Source organism: Haliaeetus albicilla, chromosome 13 (genome assembly GCF_947461875.1).
Source record: "Haliaeetus albicilla chromosome 13, bHalAlb1.1, whole genome shotgun sequence".
Taxonomy (NCBI): domain Eukaryota; kingdom Metazoa; phylum Chordata; class Aves; order Accipitriformes; family Accipitridae; genus Haliaeetus; species Haliaeetus albicilla.
The window spans coordinates 31,932,332-31,951,935 of NC_091495.1; the positions used below are offsets into that span (position 1 = coordinate 31,932,332).

Below are 19,604 nucleotides of genomic sequence, written 5' to 3' on the forward strand. Positions count from 1 at the left end.
AAAAAAAAACAACAAACAAACAAGGAACTACTCAGCATTTTAGATCATTAGAATTCTGCGAGAGGAATTATGAGGTAGCAGAGGGATATGACTAGCTACCATAAACATGTTTAACTGAGATGTTAAGAAATGTTTTTAAATTTTTAAATTATGCCTCTGTGTTGATCAAAGTATTCAATAGTTACCTCAGGATCTTACACATACGATCAAAGAAATTTTAAAAAAGCAATTTGCAAGTTACTCTTAAGCAAAGATACGTGTATTTACGAAATGTGAAACTATCACAATCTAGCCTACCTGTGATATTTTATTGTCATTTATTGCAAGGCGTTTTAGTGAAGGAAACATTTTAGTCTTGCATCCTAGGAAAAAGAGTAAGTTTAAATAAAGTTTTCACTATTGTCTTGTAAACAGAATTACAAAGCTATAAATAAATTACTCCTTTTACATACCAAATCCAGCATCAGGAAAGTGTATAGAAGATATTCCAGTGTTTCTAAGTATTAGCTGTTCTAATCTGAAATTTAATAGATACAATGATTACTGTACATGGTACGGGAATTTTTTTGTAAAGAAATACTACCTCAGTTTCTTTTCACACAAAGATCTAATAAACTTTTGACATGATGCATAATCACTGAGAAATGAACAGCAGCTTCACAGACAGTACCCAGACTTCAGCAGAGTGTTCAGGGAATAAATTTTTCAGACAATAAAGTGCAATAATTTCAAGCTTTCAAAATGGCTCCTGGATTTAAACGGTGTGATTTTCCAAACGATTTTTTTAAATAGCTTGTGGCTAATTAAAATCATGGCTGCTATTCTGGTGTACAGTGCAAGATAATAATTCTGCAAATAGCAAAACTGTCATATTAGTCCCACAATTTTCCGGTCACTGTAACTGACGTGCTTAAGGAACGCACACCTACTTTCCCTGGATGGTAACCCCAAAGCAAGGAATTGTAGCTCAAGCCTGTAACTACCATAAAGACGCTGCTATTGAGAGTACAGTAAACCAGAACAATCTGTCTAAAGGGCATTGCCACAGACATTCTTTTGAGAAAGCAGAAATACATTTACCCAATGCAGTATGGGGATTATGCTGTTTGGGGTTTTTTTGTTGTGCTTCAAATTAAAAAAAAACAAAAACAAAAAACAAAACCAAACATCTCTTTCAAAGTCTTTAAGCTACCCCAAAAAAGCACTGAAACTTCCAAAAGAGTGCCTGTGCAGAGGACGTGCCACACACCTCTACCAGTCAAGTAACAACAGTAACCTTCCCCATAGTTAATAATCAGGAGCAGATAACAGAGACAGGGAAGAATTATCACCACACTTCACCTCCCTCCAACCCCTCTTTGTTTTGCTTTCTTTACAAAGGACAAATAAGTAGGCACCAGGGGTGTAAAGTGCTCATGGCAAGCATCCATCACCAACGACTTTTAGCCTGTCAGCCTCAGGAGTGACACCTTCCAACAAACTGCCCAACAGCTTTCTGCAGGCTCCAACCACCCTGAGATGGCTGTGCAGCTGCTGCTGAACCTGCATTACACTGTCATGGTCAGAAAACTGTTCCCAAGAAACAACTTCCATAGCTCCTTTGCTTTGCCACTCCACACCAACTCTACAGTCCTGTCATCTTGGATAAAACCCCGTGCATAGTAACATATAAAGAACTTAATAATGTGATAAATCACTTCCCTTTCATAAGTATATAATGAAAACCTAATAACATACATACAGCTTAAGAATGTTTTACTGTACAACAAAAATAAGATTAGATTAAAATAGCTTCATTAAATAATTCAGTTACTCTCCTCAAGAGGGCAAAATGCCTCCATTTCAAGATTCCATAGATCTTCCATGCAAAATCAAAACTACCATATTTCAGTCAACAAAGACTATGGAGATGAACAGCCAAGGACAAAGAATTCCCAGCAAATTTGTTTTAACAGCTACCTGGGGAGATGTGCTATTAGATGCAGCTGATTTCCATCCAGTAACTGGTTGTCTGAAAGGTCCAACAACTTCAGGGTCTGCAGAACATTATCAGGCCTGCCACAGTGGGGAAAAAAACCCACAACCAAACACAAACACAGAACATTTGAAGTTATTTGTTAATGAAAACACTAGTTTTCTAAGTATATAACTGCATGCAAATGATTGTGTGCATTTGTAAATGTTTTGAAGTACATCACGTGAAGTTTGCATTGCTTATTTTACAATTATGTCATGGTGAAGTAAACATTACAGGAATGTAACTTTATCTGCTATATAACTTTGCAGTACATCAGTCACAAATGACTGACTGATATTACTCATCTTACCTTTCCAAAACTGTAATATTATTAGAAGTAAGGTACAATTCTTCAAGTGCTGGCCATCCTGGAGCACAAAGAAGAACCTAAGAGCAAAACTTCATTTAATATAACAAAAGTTGGGGAAAAATTATTCCAGAAATTATACTTTATGCAGATTTCCTCAGAACACATTCAGAACAAGCCATAGCTCCCCAAAACAGGGAAACAAGTATTACGGATTGCCTAGCCCTCCCTTTCTTCCGGCTGGCTCTTTCCTGTGTCTGGATCTACCAGCACAGATGACATCAAAGGAGTTCTGCACAGTCACAGGACTTACAGTTCCAGGCTTGAGGCTAGCAGCTCACCTACCTCAGACTGTGTGACCTGGAAACTGAGTTTATTTTATTCAGTGGGCTTGGAGTGATCAGATTTTCCCTACGATGAAGCGAGGAGATGGCAGTATATACTCGACTGCTAATGGTTCTGGAACCTCTGCACATCTCATTGGCTCTGACAGACTTTTAAAATGTCTTAATTTATCAGAGCTTGAAGGCTTCTCTGTCATGGGACTGTGCCAGCACACAAAACCACTAAAACCCAAGAACTGCATTAAGTCAGCACATATCCTGAAGTTTTCAAGTACTCTGAAGAAAACAAATTAGTTCAAAAAGGCTACAAATTGAACAAAGATGCATTTGTTTTAAATCTTATGTCCTGAAATTACTTTAAAATTATTTTACTTTATAAAGATCTATTTTTTACAAACATCTACAGCAGATAACACAACTTTTAAAAATAAACACTTATTACAAAGCAATAGAAAATGCTGGCATAAACCCTAATTTTGTGGGCAATTGTGACAGTGTCAAAAAATATGCAGTTTTAGCAAATGGGAGTTCCATAAGCACTGGAACTGGCTGGTTTTCTACAGGTTTGTGCCTCTGAGTCGCAAATTATTTTCTTCTCTGAGGTTTTTCTTGTGTGTATTCTCCAGAGGCAAATCAAGTGTGAGCTCATCCTGCTACTCCTTCCTTAGTTAGCAAACTTAGAGGGGCTCTTTCTTCGATCTACATTCCTATTTTCTTGGAACCTGTACTAAGTTATTTTTAAGCCCCCACCTCTTTTCAAAATGCATTTGTAACTGGCTAGCAGATTCAAAGTTTTTGAAATGCAAGAACACAGATGTACACATGCACAGCATAATTGCCTAAAGCTTGTTTTAAAGGAGGTTACAAAGGTTACAAAGCAGTGAAGGTCAGAGATCTGGACAATCAAATTCAATTTGTTATGTATATAGCTAACTGATTCTCCTATAAATGTCCACTATCCTACACACCAAAAAGCCTCCTTTCATCAACTATTCTTCATTCTCTCCATTACAGCTGTATGAAGTTATACAGCTGGATGTATATATAACTGTCTCATTATATATACAACATGAAATATTAACACTGAGATCTCTTCAAGTGTGGGCATACGATTTGGGGCTCAACTGCTTCACACCAAAAAATACGAAACTTCATCCTGCTGCTGTTGCAAATATTCTGGTAAAGAAATCAAAATTTAATCACATAGTAGAGTTAGGTTTGATTAAGAAGTAACATTGTGAAGCATAATGTATAGGATTGTTAAGTTTGAAATGTAGGCATAGAAACTTTAGGAACTGTGTTATATATGTGTGACTATAGGAACCTTAATATTGTTAAAGTTTGAAATAGCTAACCATAGAAACCTCACCAGAAGTTACTGGTTTTTCTATGTTTTGTTTCAAGAAACTAAGGAAACCGTCACGGACACCAGTTTGCTGCTTGGAAACCCCCTTATCCTTCCCATCTTGATTTGAGTATTGAAGATTCCAATCAGCAGAGATAAGTGCAACTGACCAATGATTGTTTCTAAATAAGAATATTGATAAGGTTATATAATCAAAGGACCAATCATTATAAAGGTTAAATTTAAGAACAAGCATAGTATGCATTTTTATGTAAAGAGTTTATGTCACAATGACCTGACAGAAAAAGTCAATAAAAACTGATGGATTTTGATACTAAGTTGGACACGCCTTTGGAGGAGCGATCCCCCGTGTCCCCAGCACTGCAATAAACGAAGTGCCTGCTTCTTAACTTCACATTGGTGTTAAGGAGTTTTATTCTGGATTTCGGTAACACTGCCATATCTGCAACACATGTAAACTTATAAATTCAGATACTTTTCCTGCTCCAGAGCAAAAGCAGGACACACCAATATTTTATCTCTTTAATTTGGATAGTGTTTCCCCATGTTAACAAGACAGACCAAAATAGTTTATCTATTAGTGATGAAGAAGCATGAAAGAAGCCTGCACAGTCAAGAGAAATTAGGTGCATGTTCACTATAGAGAACCTTTGGGGGATTCCCCCACAAAAGCCCTGCGTTGTGATGGATGGAATAGAAAAACTGCACAAAACTGACGTATCAGAAGACTTTTCAATAGACTGACCAAATGACTAGAAAATTGCCAAAACCAAATGACAGTCACATCACAATTCTAAGAAACTCAAATTGCTGAATTTTCAACTGTTGCTTAAAACAGCTTCCATACAGAAACAAAAGTTCACAGGTCTGAAACCAAATTAACATTCAGGAAAGATTGAGGGCTTGTAGATAGCTAGTGGGGAGGTTGGAGTGACTAGCCAGTGGAGTAGCCACTGCTGATCAAAAAACTGAAATCCAAGATCTATTGCAAAAGAAATAAAGACAAGAAACAATTGTCACCATGTAAGTGCATGATGTTCCTGTATTTTTAGCCTCTTTATCCCAGGAAGCAAATAACATAAATGGGAAAGGCACAAAGAAGCTTAACAGAAATCAAAGCTATGAAACAGAGAATAGCTGTTCTCAGTTACTTGCATATAAAATATTGGGAATTATTCAACGAAATGATCAGGCAGTAAGATCAAAACCCAAAAAGGGTATTTTTTCATACAGCACATAATTAAACTGATGTTAAAAGATGTGGATATAAAAATTTTCAAATGTGTTCTTAATATAGTTAGATAAACCATGAAACAAAAAATCCACAAGTATTAATTAAATACAGATATATAGTCTCCAGCTCAGGAAGCCCCAGAATTTCAGATTACTTTATAAGAAGCTCGTACCATATGCTTGCCCTTTGCCAAGAATTTTTCCCAACTACCTGCTACTTGCCAGTGTCAGAAACATGATCCTGCACCTCTGCTGTAACCCAGATTTTTCTTTTACCCTGTATAATAGTAGATTATTTTATAAATATAAGATCTTAGTTTGAAAACAGAATGACAAATATAACATTATGATCTAAATGCTGAATAAGAAAAAATGGTTTTGGAGCCATAAATATGAATTCATTACTCTCAAATGCATTAATTAAATTTCTAAGTCAATGGTTTCTAATTGTAAGACATTTACAGGACATCTTTCCCCCTTGAAGGTTATATATTACGTTTTGAATAATCAATTGACAATTATACAGTAATAAACTTTTAAAATGATATATTAATAGACATCTCAGATGTATTTAGATATATGCACATAATATACTAATGAAAGAACTTTTTGGAAAACTGATGCTCAAAGCATGTAAATGTGGAGTTACACAGAATTGCAGAACAGTTGAGCATGTCCCTCTACTGTGAAAAATATTACAAAACAGAGGAGGAGCAAATGAAAAAAACACCACAAGTCTGCTCTTCTTTAAAACTGTCCCATGCCATATATTCTTACACATGGCAATAAGTTATTTTGAAATGCTGTTCACCATTAAATTGTTTTAATTTTAATTAAAACATTTCCAGGATTTTCAGACTTTGCTTATATTCCCATTGACAATCACCATATTTCTCTTTTGCCTGGATCATATTCATTATAATATTCTATTAAAAAGTTGACTTTTCCAAGTAACTCCCCATATAGCTTAAGCAGTAACATTTTCAAGTGGCTTGTTCACAGATTATTAATGTCAGGTAGGTCTCTTTATTTTTTCCCTTTTGTTTGGCTGCTGTGGAACATCACTTTTAAGCACAGGCTTATGCCTCCCCACTTATAAAGGAATGAATCAAGCAAATTTCAATTTTATAAAAAAAGATTTTGGAACCAAAAATATCTTTATTGCCTATGATGAATCATCAACTAGAGCAGACTTTCAAAAACAAATGCAAAAGCTACGTAATTTTAAACTGCTCCGACTAACCTGGAGCTTCTCTCTTGAAGGCTACCCCTAGAGAACTCTAATCCGCCTGAAGCAATGGCTCCAGCCAGCCTTTCGGCCACCCTGGTATGGAGGAGAGCTGCTGGCAGCTGCCAACATTTTAAACACCACAATGCACAGATTTACTCTGATGAGCACTAGACAACATTTAAAGTGTTTGTAGCCACTTAATTCTTCCATTCACTTCCCCATTCATATTGCGGCTATTATGGAAGGATTATCAACTGTCCTAGCATAAACCCCACTGATGGTTTAAGAGCACAGTGAATGGACACTAAACTGAAATATAGCAATGACCCTCCTCTAGCCCTGCTGCAAGAGAAGAGAATGAAGTTTCTTTCTACTTAACTCAAACCCTGGTTTTCATAAGTGCTCTATTACTGGATAGTAGCTGGCAGCAAGTATCTGAAAATTCAGGTAGTTTCACAATGCAGTACATACAAAATCTGCCCCTGAGAAATCCAAATAATGGGCTGGAATTTACAAGCCATTATAAGTAACATGGCACTACTGAGATGTGCTTCATAAGCCCCATCTCTGAAAAAAGCCTCACTGCTAACATATTTGACAACAGGACTTCATTCTTAATAAGACATCATATTAGGGGAGAGTCATTTAAATGTTTGCATGTTTCAGTCCCTGGAACAAGCCAGAGCTTTGTATATTCTGTGCTGTATCTGTGCTGCATGTAACCAGGCTTCATGTATTTTGAGAATTGTCAGTATGTGCAAAGACACTAAGCAAATCTCCTGCTGACGCAAAGTGATGCCAAAACGAGTACTTTGTGTCATGACACACGTTCTTTCCATTTGCATTTGTTCTATTACATGCATAAAAATACAGATAAGCCTTTAATAACTACAAGAAAACAAGAAGTTTTCATTCACCCAAACCTTTGGGACATGAAATTATATTATACTCCAACTGCTTTATCTTGACTTGGCAATTTACAAACCTGGATGAAGTTAAATGTTTCTTATTAGACTCCTGTGACAATATAACTTCCTACATTATGTAGGAACTACATTAATTAATACGTAACTAATACAGTTACACTGTGGCACCTTTTCTAAGGATGATTACATTCAGTAGAATAACATAATGCATAAATGTTCACTGTGCTTTCCTTGCCTCAAAAACCTAACAACATAAATAAAAATAAAACCACAAAAGGTTATTACCTCTGTCCATGTTATCTGAGTTTGATTAAGTGCCAGAATCCTCAATTTTGAAAATACACTGGATACAGAAGTTGATGTAGATGGAAATTTCATTTTGTTTTCACTGTGTAAAAAGAATAATTATCAGCATAATGAATAATTGCATTTATTTGAGTGACTAATTTGGAATTATGTGTGAAAGACAAAAACAATTTACACAAAGAAATTTAAAAAGTCACTGCCAAGGTGTCACATTTTAAAATATTATAAAATATTGTCTAGTTATATTAAAATGTACTCCTTCCTAATTTACTTTCCTACTTCATGAATGCATAGTTATTCATCTGTGGCCTCCTTCCCCCCTTTTCCTCCCCTAAGTTTTGAATATGAAAATAATGATTTTCATTACTGTTAAATGAAACAAAGTCAGATTTTGGGCTTAAACTCCTTAGTGTCAATTGAAAAAAAGAGCCTACATGACTATCCAGTCCCCAGTAAAACAAAAGGATGTAAAATCCACTCTAAATAGCAATATAACACTATAAAACAGTTAAAAGATTCTCAAATCTGCAGTCTTCAAATTAGTTTTCATTACTCACCCCCAAACAAAAGTTTTTATTTCTTTCCTAAGATCTGATCTACCTGCATATTATGATAAAAATCTATCACTGTAGTTACACTTACATACTTATGGGTTAAATATCCCCATTTAAACAAGGTTTTAGAGAGCCAGGTGGATGGCTAATCACTTTTATTCTTCTTCCAACATTCCTTGCACAAAAAAAATCAGTAACAGACTTACCTGCTAATGTCTTTCTTTTTTCAAGTAAACAGGTCAAAACAATAAAAAACAAATTCAGACTGTTTCACTTTGTAGTCATAAGGATCAGATTCCATCATCAATCCCATTTTGCTTTCCAATTTTATCACAAATAACTTCTGAAAACCCTTCAGTCTAGACTACACTTCTCAATGATGAAAAACTAAAAAAAAATTATTGTAGGTGAATTAATATAAATTCTCTGTATTCTCATGCATGCTGATAATAATAAATCATGAGAACATACGCTCTAGGCAAAGTTAGATTTACAAATAGCACCCAGGTTGCAAACAGCTGTTCAGTGCTATTGAAGAAAATGGAAAATCTGCAACTATTCTAAAAAATACATTTTTGTCACATTAACTATAACAACAAATAAAAAACCCAGGGTCACTTTTTAAATCAAATTAGCTTGGTATTTATTTCAATTTAGCTTACATCACTTTCAATTGTTTTAGCTACATTATGCGTACTGTACAATGAAGGCTTTGGAAGCTGCTAATCTCAACACAGATCTCCAAGACTCTTAAAAAAAAAAAAAAAGTCTTATTTTGGGTTTCTGCCTTCAGTCCTATTGCCCTGCTGCTGTCTTCAATGACTAGTAAGACCTCCAAAACAGCTGAACAACTCCACTTGAAGAGTCAGCAGTCAAGGTGTTAACCTTGACAATAAAACAAACTTCCTGAAGTTGCACCTATAACATTAACTTCTCAAAATTAGTGGTTTAGGCTGCTAACTATTTACAAACTTTAATCTATTGTGCTAGTCCACACCAGAAAATTATTCTGCCATGTGCCAGCTATAGTGTATAGGTGTATACTAGAAATGTTCTTTATTTTGAAATTATTTTGTGAATTCTTTCTTGTTTTGATGGAATTGCAGCTTTACTTCACAACATCCTCCCTCCTTTTCCAATGTCATCACTGTACAAGAGATTTTCCCCTAGTTTACAGTTCTTAACAGCATCATCTCAGGACAGAAATAGACTGGGTCTTGGAATACTTAAGGTGGGGTTAAAGCATTATGGATATTTTAGTTTGGCATGACTGTTGGTAAAGCATCATTCTTAAACAAAAGTGGGCTCCTAAATAAAGACTTGCCTGGGCAGTCAGAATATATCAATAATAAAAACCAGAGATAAAGTCTTAAGACACTTGGAATGACTTTAAAAGAAAATGAAAATATATTTACTTTACACTTTTTCTATGTAGCAAAAAATCTCTAAGCTATGAAAAAACCCCAAATGGGTTTGCAAACCCAGAAGGCAAACAGATAGCTACTGCTAAATCTAACTAAAAAATGCTAAGAGAGATTTTTAAGTGATGAGGATGTGTTACTACTGCACTTTCACAGGCAAACTCCTGCAGCGGTGCCACCTCAAGGTCTTGGCTTCCTCTGAGGGGAAGTCCCCAGAGTCCCCACACCCTGCCAGTGCCATGCAGACCCTGCGCACAAGTCTGACCTGCTGCATATGCACACAGCAGATTTGGCTATGTCTGCTGTGAAGGTGGTCTCCTTGCTGCAAACCTGACTCACTGCACACATGCAGAGTGGATGCATAAACGTTAAGTCAGTTCCGCCTTGGGGCGAACTAAGCTTTAAAATTTAAAAGAGAATTAATTGTCTTAGATGTCACAGAAGTATATAAGGGCACCTTATTAAGCTGTAAACCTAAGTTTCTATACTCCTTGTTTCCTCATTTCTATAAAAGTACTCTGAGTAACTTTTTTTTACCTTCAGTCTAATTGCTTAAAAGAGTCTACAGCACCCTGTAAAAATCTATAATGCACTTTATTCCAGTCTCCCTAGCCAACAAGCCAATTTGCATTAAAATGATGAAATCTGTTATGCAGAACACATTGACAAATGCCTAAATCCCTGTAAATGTTTAATGGCTGAAATCTGTATTCTATTTTTCAGACAACTGTGATTTTTCTAATTTTACAAACTCCAGTCAACATCCATCTGTCCCAAGCACTTCTCCAGAATTTAGTTTTATACAGATGCTAAACTCCTAGGGTCCTAGTCTTTCCTTGAAAAGGGATGTCTGAAAAATATAGCACACACACAAGATGTTTAAGGACAAGATTTAAACAAGAAGTATTTAAAAACTTAGCTCCCACAAAAATGAGTATCGAGGCATCCAGTTACCTTTAGAAAGCTGGCCCCGTATCTAAAAGAGCCTCTTCTTTTTTGTCCCTACCCCAAAGGAACAGAAACCCAAATATGAATATTTATACCTGAGATTAAGTGTTTCCAGATTTTGAACTTGAGAAGCAATAGCTGTTACTGTCTCCCAAGATGATATCAGATTTTTTGATAGATTTATATGCCTGATATCTGAAATTTCACATTAAGAAACTTATCTCAAATCTGAACTTCCTTTTTCAGAAATTAAAATTAGGGTTTGTATTTGAATCAAATAAACAGAAATAGATTACACTTGTTTGGGCTAAGACATACTACTGCTCAGTTACAGAAATGGCTTACAGTTTTATAAAACAGCTTAACTTTACAGATCCTAAAATGGATTAATTCCTGTATCGACAGGAACTCTTACCAGTCCTTATAAATGAACAAGTAATACCTGCTTTATACTTCTGCAACGTTGCTACGACACACATTATATTGAATACATTATTTATTATACATTGGAAACCTCTGGTGCCTAGAGAACATTATCAGTTGGATTTTTATGGGGTTATCTATTCTAGAGTTAAATTAAAAAAAACCAGCCAAACAACTCATTGCTGGAGCCTTCCGAAATTGCACTTACAGTAGCAACTTATGACAAAATTTCTATTTTTATCCACAAGTTGCATTCTCTCTCAAAAATTGCAGATATGTACTTTTTAACTCTGTAATCATTGCATTAAGCTTCTAAATATAAACTGCATTTTAAAACTTTTTTTAATAAAAGGAAACAAATATAATTCATTGAAGTAAACACTTGGAATGCTAAAATATATATACTTTATTTGTGGTATCATGTAATATAGCAAAAAAGGATACTAGGACATGTTCTGCTGATTTCCTCTTTCTGACCAGCATGGCTCACTGCACACTCATGCACTGAGATATCTACCAGTCGGTTCAGTTGGCTAAAGGAGAAAGAACATTCTGTTAAGTAATCTTCAAACAGAAGTAGGCATGTTGTATAAATACCTGGTTGTTACAACTAAATAATACCCTTTTCATACATATCATCTCCTTTAGAATTAGCAATGTGCAGATTGCTACATATCAGTGTTTTTCTTACTCAAAAACAGACACATCTCCTCTGTTTTTTGCCTTTACATTGCTACTACAAAATAGGTCTGGTTGAACCACAACCCCCTCCCCCCAAAAAACCCAACTAACCCTCATCCAACTGAAAAGAGTGACAAAACAGACAAAATATAGCTATGAAAATTGGAATTTAATTAGAGATTCCAAGTTAAACAGGTTTCTTGTAATACTTTTTGCAAGAGGTTCTAAGTTATTTGAGCATTCTTTGTATCACTTAATCAAAAAAAGACAAAAAAAAAAAAGAGTATTTTTGACTGCTTAGTATGTTCTCGGAGACAAAGGGAGAATAGTTGTGGAATATCAGCTCAAAAGGAGATTGCCACCTCCTGAACTGATACCTCTCTGCTGCTGGAGGTCATTAAAACTGCAATCTATTACACATCATTAAATTACTTCCTTTCTTACCCTTCCAGATAAGTGAACATGACATGAACTGACCGAAAGACTTCTTCGCTAGCAGTAGTGACTTTATGCCTTCCCTCTCTTAGTTACAAAGTCATTACTGAGATGAGTAAACAAAGATGAAATAACACTGTACAATATTAAGAAAATATTAAAATACAACTATTTAAAAAGGACCGTGCATGTGTATAATTATTGACAATATCATGATAATTTATCTTGCTCATTCCTCCCTAAATATCATCACCTTCTACTTTGTGAAATCAAAATGAGGATTGTGAGCACACAAGCATGACATAATCCCAGTTCCTATCCATAGAACAGGTAAATTATGAAGCCACAATAGGAGGATTTCTTGTCTCTTCCACCACAGTGCAGTTTGGCTTACTTTTAGAGATATGACAATATTATATGCAAGGCAGCCAGCTTCCTTTCCTTACAGTTGAACTACTATTTGACTAATCGATCGCTAAGAGTCTATCTTAGATTTTCATATATTACACTTGCCTTTGTTGTTCTGCAACAGAATCCATGCCAACAAATTCTACAGTCTTCTTTCCAAATACTAATGTATTCTCTGTTCCATGTTGAACACCTTCATCATTCAATCCGTACCGATCCTTTACTGCAGCAAGAAAATCTACTCCAAAATTTGCCTTGTTTGGCCGGATAAATGATCCTCCTCTAGGATGCCTAGAACAAAGCAGCCAGGAAAAGGTGAAATATGAAAAGTTATTGTAACAATGACTAGTCTCAAAAATACTACTTATTACTTCTTTAAAATACTGGGAACCAAAGCAGTCAAAAAAGCAATTCTACGGGCTAATTTTAGACATCACTGTTCCCACTCAGTCAGACCAGGTAAGACTTGCAAAGTATCTTTGATAGTATTTGACCCAACAGGTTCACATTGTGAGATGCCACGAGAACTGAAGCACCAGATCTCCAAATGTACCTACACATCAAAATTACAATGACAGTGCCATTATTAGAAATAACTGCTCTGTTGTTGCCAAACTCATTATGAACTTGGTTTTTCCAGAAAATTAAGTTTCTACCTATGGATAGACACAAAGTTACCTAAATCATACAACAAATGTGTCTGGAGTCTTACCCACAGCCTAAGGCCCATAGGAATACTCAGAATAGTCATTGCCTCATTATATTTGACTTAAATAATTCACCTGTAATTCTAAGAGAACGCAGCCTTGTCCTTCCATCCACACAAATGACACAAGATGCAAATCGTACCACTTGGAACTCTTATACAAACTCAAACTTTTAAAAATTCTGATACTTACTTGGTAACAATATTGTACTAGCTCGGTAATCATTTTGAAACTGAATATTCAACAGAATTACCCAGCTAATGTATGTTCTACACAGTCCTATGAAGTTTCTTAGTTTTTCTTGAGCACTGAAAAAACTTTACTGCATAACAATTTCTTGCCATCCAATTTCTTTGACAATTTCTGTCAAACTTAGCAAGGAAACACAGTACCTAGGAAGAACTGGCAGAGACAAGTTGTGGGAATGGTATCACAGAGCAGATGGAGGATCTGATAGAAGGATCAGTCAGAAAACAGCAGGAAGAAAATTGGTAGTTATGATTACCTGTCTGCCTTCCAGCTGAGAAGAGTACAGAGTTTGGCTGGAAAGTACCCAGGAGGAAGAAATCACTTATGTAAATAAAACTCCTCTTTCCAAAACAGCATGTAAACGTCAAGTGGCTAATTAGCAAACCATAATATAAACCACCAATGCTACAGAGTTCAAAATTCTCTCAGAAAAACAGTAACTAGAGACCTTGAATCCTATGGACCTATTACAAGTCGATGGAATAGCTTGGGCATCATATATTCACATTTTTATTTAAAAATCAGTACTGGAAATTGCCTGTACCAGTTTAATTCATTAACATTTCTAATACTTATTAAAGTACTCTCATATCCTAAAGAAAGGTCTGGGTAGAAACTAGATACTATTTACTTCAAAAATATTTTCAGTCTAGTTTTGTAGTGACTAAGTTTAGAGCGCAATGATTACAAGACAAGCAGAAAGGCATACTCTTAGAGAATGTAAATCTAGTGTGTACTTTCATGTTCAATAAGCATTTTCAGTTCTCTACATTTTTAATCCAGTAACCTTCCCTTAAGTCTTTTCTTCCATTCCTTTGAAGCTCTTCACAGCTTGCAAACATTTGGCTAGTTTAACTGTTAAACTTCCTCAAATGTAAAAATTATGTGACTCTTTCTTAACACCACTTCTTAAAACAGTAAATGACATTTTCACCCTCTTAACTATAACATCTCTTACCTGTGAAGTATATCACTTTTGCATTTAATTAAGTCAAACAGCTTCATAGATGGCAGACAGTGCAGGCTCTGGAAAGAAAACTTGTACTCTTGTCTATCTGTGATTCGCCCTAGGTCCTGCTGTATGTTTATTCTGACATCTCCTGTCCTTTTTCCTATCACCTTGATTCTCCCCATTTTGTCATCACCATCCCTCTGCACTCAACAGTTCTGCTACTTTTCTTCCTCTGCTCTCCCCAACTCTCTCACCAGAGCTAATCTAGACCCCCACATCTGCACCCCTCCTGTCATGCCATTTATCCCTGGTGTAGACAAGCCCTTTGGGTCTCTCCATCAACATATCCATTCCTAAGTCCACTTCTGTCTTCTCAGGTCACCATTTCTATTGGTATCTCCTTCCTCATTGTCTTGGCAGGAGCCAGTTCTATCCCTAGGAAAAAATGCTACCTTGCTTCTTGTCATTTGAAGCTACAGGAAAAGTATGGTACATTTCTCTCTCAAGACCCTTCTGTTTTTTGTTTTGATCATAGCAAGATCAGAGGGTTTCTCTCTCCTGTTCCTATCACTTCCAACCACTATGCATGCTATCTTATCTAATGTATACTCAAATCCATTCCACAGCCTAAGTTTCTCCTTCGGTTCCATTCTATTAATTTGATCTACTTTTTTCAAGAACTGTCACAGAGAAGGACAGAAAAGGAGACTGCAATAGTAACCTATTTTCAGGCAAATGATTGTGTTCAAGGAGAGAGGTCACTTAACCTGTAACTTGTTTTCCCTAAAATACACTGCCTGTATTAACTCACACACTAGGGAATATGAACCCTACAAGCCATATGTACATATCAGACAACTAATGTACAGCACCTGGACTCATGAAAAAGCACACCTATTAGCAATCAGTCTCCATAACTGGGAACTAAAGAGAAAAATACTAATCCAAAGAGTCATCCAGCATGCATCTCAGGAGCTGGGAGAACCAGTGGACTACTGATCAACCTGACTTAAGCTAAATATTCAGTAATCTGAGAACAGGGATTTTGCTCCCATGTGTGTAAAATGTCCTGCAGCCAGGACAATACACTGTGCAGAAATGAAGTGGTAAAAGATATGCCCCAATTTCCTTAAGCAGAAAATACGAAATATGCCCAAATGGGGCTCTGACAACCAGCTGGCTCTGGTTCATACTGACACTTCTTACTGAATAGAGAGGTTGACCCCAATCTCAGAAGTCAGCTTGTAGGACGCTTCCTATTCATGATTCAGTAGCCTGAAGCAATACAGCCCATCTGCTAGCATGCCCAGGGCCCTTGAAAGATATTCATTAAAATTTAGATTAGCTATCAGCTTCCACTGGTTAACCATTTCCCTGAATAAAGAGGAAATTTGGCATCATTCTTCTCTGTTAATGTAAAAAAAAGTGGTGGCACTGCTCATCATTACAGGCACACGATGGCTCTTCACACGCTAGAGAAATGTCACACACATACACTTCTCAGTACCTGAAGAATAATGCAGTAGTACATAAACTGTTTTCTGCCAACAGTTACACACTTGAGCTGTCTGACTGCAGAAGCAAGCTTCTGAGCCAAGGAGAGAGATGTCAGCTTTATCAGCCTAGACACTAAAGGTGGATGGAAGGGCTTCTTTGTCCAGTACCGGCTGTTTGCAATGATTACCTCAAGACAATTATCATCATGACTGGAGCACACACACTACAAAGCTCATAAGGTGTCATAAAATACAGCCGGTTGAATTCATGCACATCTTTCTAGATAGGTTCTGAACAGATCTCTTCCTTTTAGGGGAAGGTGCTCAGCAGACCAGACTTCTTTTAGAAGAATCTACACACTGCAGTAAAGAAAACCCTTCAAGTTTTAGAACAGTCTGTGGCAGCTGTCGCATCAAACAATGCTTATAAGTGACACCTAACACTAATGTGCTATGGTGTATCAAATTCCTGACTGCACAGCAGAAGCTTTGCAAACATCAGCAAGTACTTGAAGTTCTTGCAAGTTTACCTTAGTCAAAGCAGACCTGAAAGCTGAGTCTGAGCTTTCACAAAAGAAAGACAGACAGACATCTGCAGTTCCAGATGCTATCTTAAGGTTCTGCTGGAGCACAGGACGTGTTTGAATAGTGGTTAGGGACAACAGTTTTGTTTCAACACTGTTCTATTGACAGCAGAGAGCAGAAGTCTCTGATGGGTACAGTGAAACAATCAAAACTTCCTCACTGATATCTTCTGAGGTTAAAAGCAATCTTGGGAACACATTCTCCCCTTGCTAGATGGCAATCGCTTCTTCTTCATAGACACTAAAATGATATTGACATCTTCCTGTATTTGAAGGGTTTGTTTGTGCTCTAATTAGATATTCCTGGAGGCGAATCTGTTATTCTTGAAGGAGAGATAGTCTAATTTAATATAGACAGATCTTTTGGACAGGAGCATAAATTTCATGCAAACAGTAACATCTGATTGGTCACAACTGCTGTCTGTATATTTAAAAACATGTCCACACGCAACTTATAAAACTGACTGGAGGAAAAACTGAAACCACGTAATGCTTTTGCCAGGATAACTTGGCATTTCAGAACTGCACAAGTATACAAAAGTCAAAGTTCCCACCAGAAGAAAACTTAATAACACAAGGTGGGGGGAAAGGCCACAAAGACCTGAGAAGCAATTGCAATTCTGCCAGGCTGAAAACATCACAGAAACAAGCTTTACTATACTTCCCTCTGTTTCTCTGGCTTGTTGTGAAAGTCAAACCTGGGGAAATGGATTACAATTTAACATGGTCAATACTTCTAGTAACAGTATCTGCTGAAATACCACCCTGGAAAGTGGTCTGTGAAGAACAAAACATATTCCTTAGTTGGGGGGATGTGTTCCTTTCAGGGATGACTCAAAGTAGTCTAAATGCGTGATACAGCAGCATGTTACTCCCATCTTGTGAGGTAAGTAGAGAAGTATGTCATCTGCTGCTGGGTAATCCACACATCTTCCCCAGCAAAAGGGCAACGATAAAACCAGCTGCTGAAACAGCAATGCCTGTGTAAACACTATGTGTGAATGGAATACCCAAAACTGACTGAGAGGAGGACTAAGGAGGAAGACGACCCTTCTGCCAGATTAAATGGGGGCAGGAAGGACTCCACTTGACAGGAAGCATAAAAGAAGCTTGAACTGTGGGGGGAAAGAAGAGGGTACACCAGCACAGCAGTCAAAACCTGGTTTGATGCTGTCAAAAGTCACCCCACCAGCAGCACATACATCTCTGCCTAGGCCAGACAGAGCTGCCTCCTAGTCAGACGCCGAGGTGAGCCTGTGCCCAGCAAGGACAGGCATCGTGGGGAGCGACATATATGCCCCGCATCTCAGTGTGACCATGCTTTCCACCAGCATGCACGTTACTAGACTGCAGGAAGCAGCACAGGGACGCAGAAGCTGGAGCACCAGTGTCTCCCACAGGAGGTGCGTGCAGCTAAGGCACTCACGTTCCCAGGGGAGGTGTGTGTGCTTGTAACCCACATCTCCCAGGGGAGCACATGCATATAACGATGTGAAAGAACTTATTTGAAAGCATACTCATGTTTCAAAAGCTGTATATAAATTTTAACACTATTTTAGGCTTGATTACTCCTCATTTCTCTTGAAGGACTGTAGAGCACAGCTTATTTTAATTACATGATACACTACTGCAACTGACAGCTAAAATAATAGCTTTGTCCGTTATCAGGAAACAAGACCTTATTATGAGAAAAAAAATTTCACAAAAATGCCACTAGAGTATACATTGCCAGCTCATCCAGAGTTGATGAACATGCCCATGATGTCAACATAGTTTGAAGTACGCCTGTCTTGTTCTTTGGTTCACATATTCTTAAGAAGTTCAATTAGCACCACATAATATATGACCCAGATAAACGTACTGCCATGAAACATAAAAGTTTAGGTTATATTTCCAAAAAACCTCCTACAAAGACCACATATAGCTGTAGTAAGCAGACCTATTGATTTGCCCAAGTAAGGGCTACAAAGAAGATCCTCTGGTAATGAGAATCTCAAATTCAGTTTTATTTTCCTCTTATGTTCTTATTTTGAAATGTCACTCTAAGATTTTTTTTTTAAAGCATTCTTTTCAAAATTACGTTAAAAGGGAGTTAAAAAAATGTCCTTTCATTGCATTTGTTTACAGTACAAGCTACTCCATCAGCTGCTTCTGCTTATCAGAATTCAGGGAGTGAGCAAAGTAGGCTCACTGATAAGGTTTGAGGGGGAGGGGGAAATAAAATTATTTTTATATGTGTATACACATTATATAAAGAAACATAATTTCCCCCTCGCTCTCAAACAGTAGTAGTAGAGGTGACATTTTAGGTTGTGTTTTTTTATTTTTTTAGCATCTTTTTGGTAAAATAAGGTAACCATTTTTTACTTAAGTTTGCCTACATCTTCACAACTGGTACATGAACTACAAACTAGTCTGCAGACAGAAGGTTATGTCTGTGAGTCACGGTTGACTGCTGGTACTATTATATATTCTCTTAGACTCCAGAAGGATTTTGTCTGATTGGAACAAAACTGATAACAAAGAACAGGTATTGTAAGAACAACATATTTAAAGATCACTACATTTAAATTTGTTGCAGGTATACACAGCTTCACTCAAAAAGTTGATTCTTACAGCAAGAATTGAGATCATTATGTGAGATCTCATCTCCTGGGAGCACACTAACGGTTGCTAGAAAAGCAAGAGTCTGTGCCTATGTATATAGATAATATACACACACAAATGTAAAGCACTGAAGTTTCTGAAAAACATCCACAACACGTTCAATTGCTGCTTCTGTCCAGAGAGATTCGGAATGGCCAGCCAATTATTTTTATTATTTCTTCTACAGCAGAATATAACTAGCCTCAACTTGGAAACTGCTTCAATTAAATTCAAAGCATATAAGAAGCAACTTTGCTAATACCTTCATTCAAAAGACATGGTTGCTCTAAGACCATAATTTCCAGTTCTTTTTCTTAACTAAGCAAAATCCAGCAATGTTGATTTTTTTCCTTGCATTAAGTGCGCTTAT

General features: G+C 36.8%; 1 protein-coding gene across 1 annotated transcript in view; it reads right to left on the bottom strand.

Moving 5' to 3' along the window:
- Positions 1-19,604, bottom strand: part of TBCE (tubulin folding cofactor E) — a 29,756-nt gene that overhangs the window by 5,099 nt on the left and 5,053 nt on the right. The window contains exons 4-11 of the mRNA XM_069800716.1: positions 12,706-12,891; positions 11,521-11,609; positions 10,749-10,848; positions 7,710-7,812; positions 2,328-2,404; positions 1,960-2,055; positions 453-517; positions 298-362 (exon numbers count right to left, since the gene is read on the bottom strand). Coding sequence (XP_069656817.1) covers positions 298-362; positions 453-517; positions 1,960-2,055; positions 2,328-2,404; positions 7,710-7,812; positions 10,749-10,848; positions 11,521-11,609; positions 12,706-12,891 — 781 coding nt within the window. The remainder of the gene's footprint in view (positions 1-297; positions 363-452; positions 518-1,959; positions 2,056-2,327; positions 2,405-7,709; positions 7,813-10,748; positions 10,849-11,520; positions 11,610-12,705; positions 12,892-19,604) is intronic.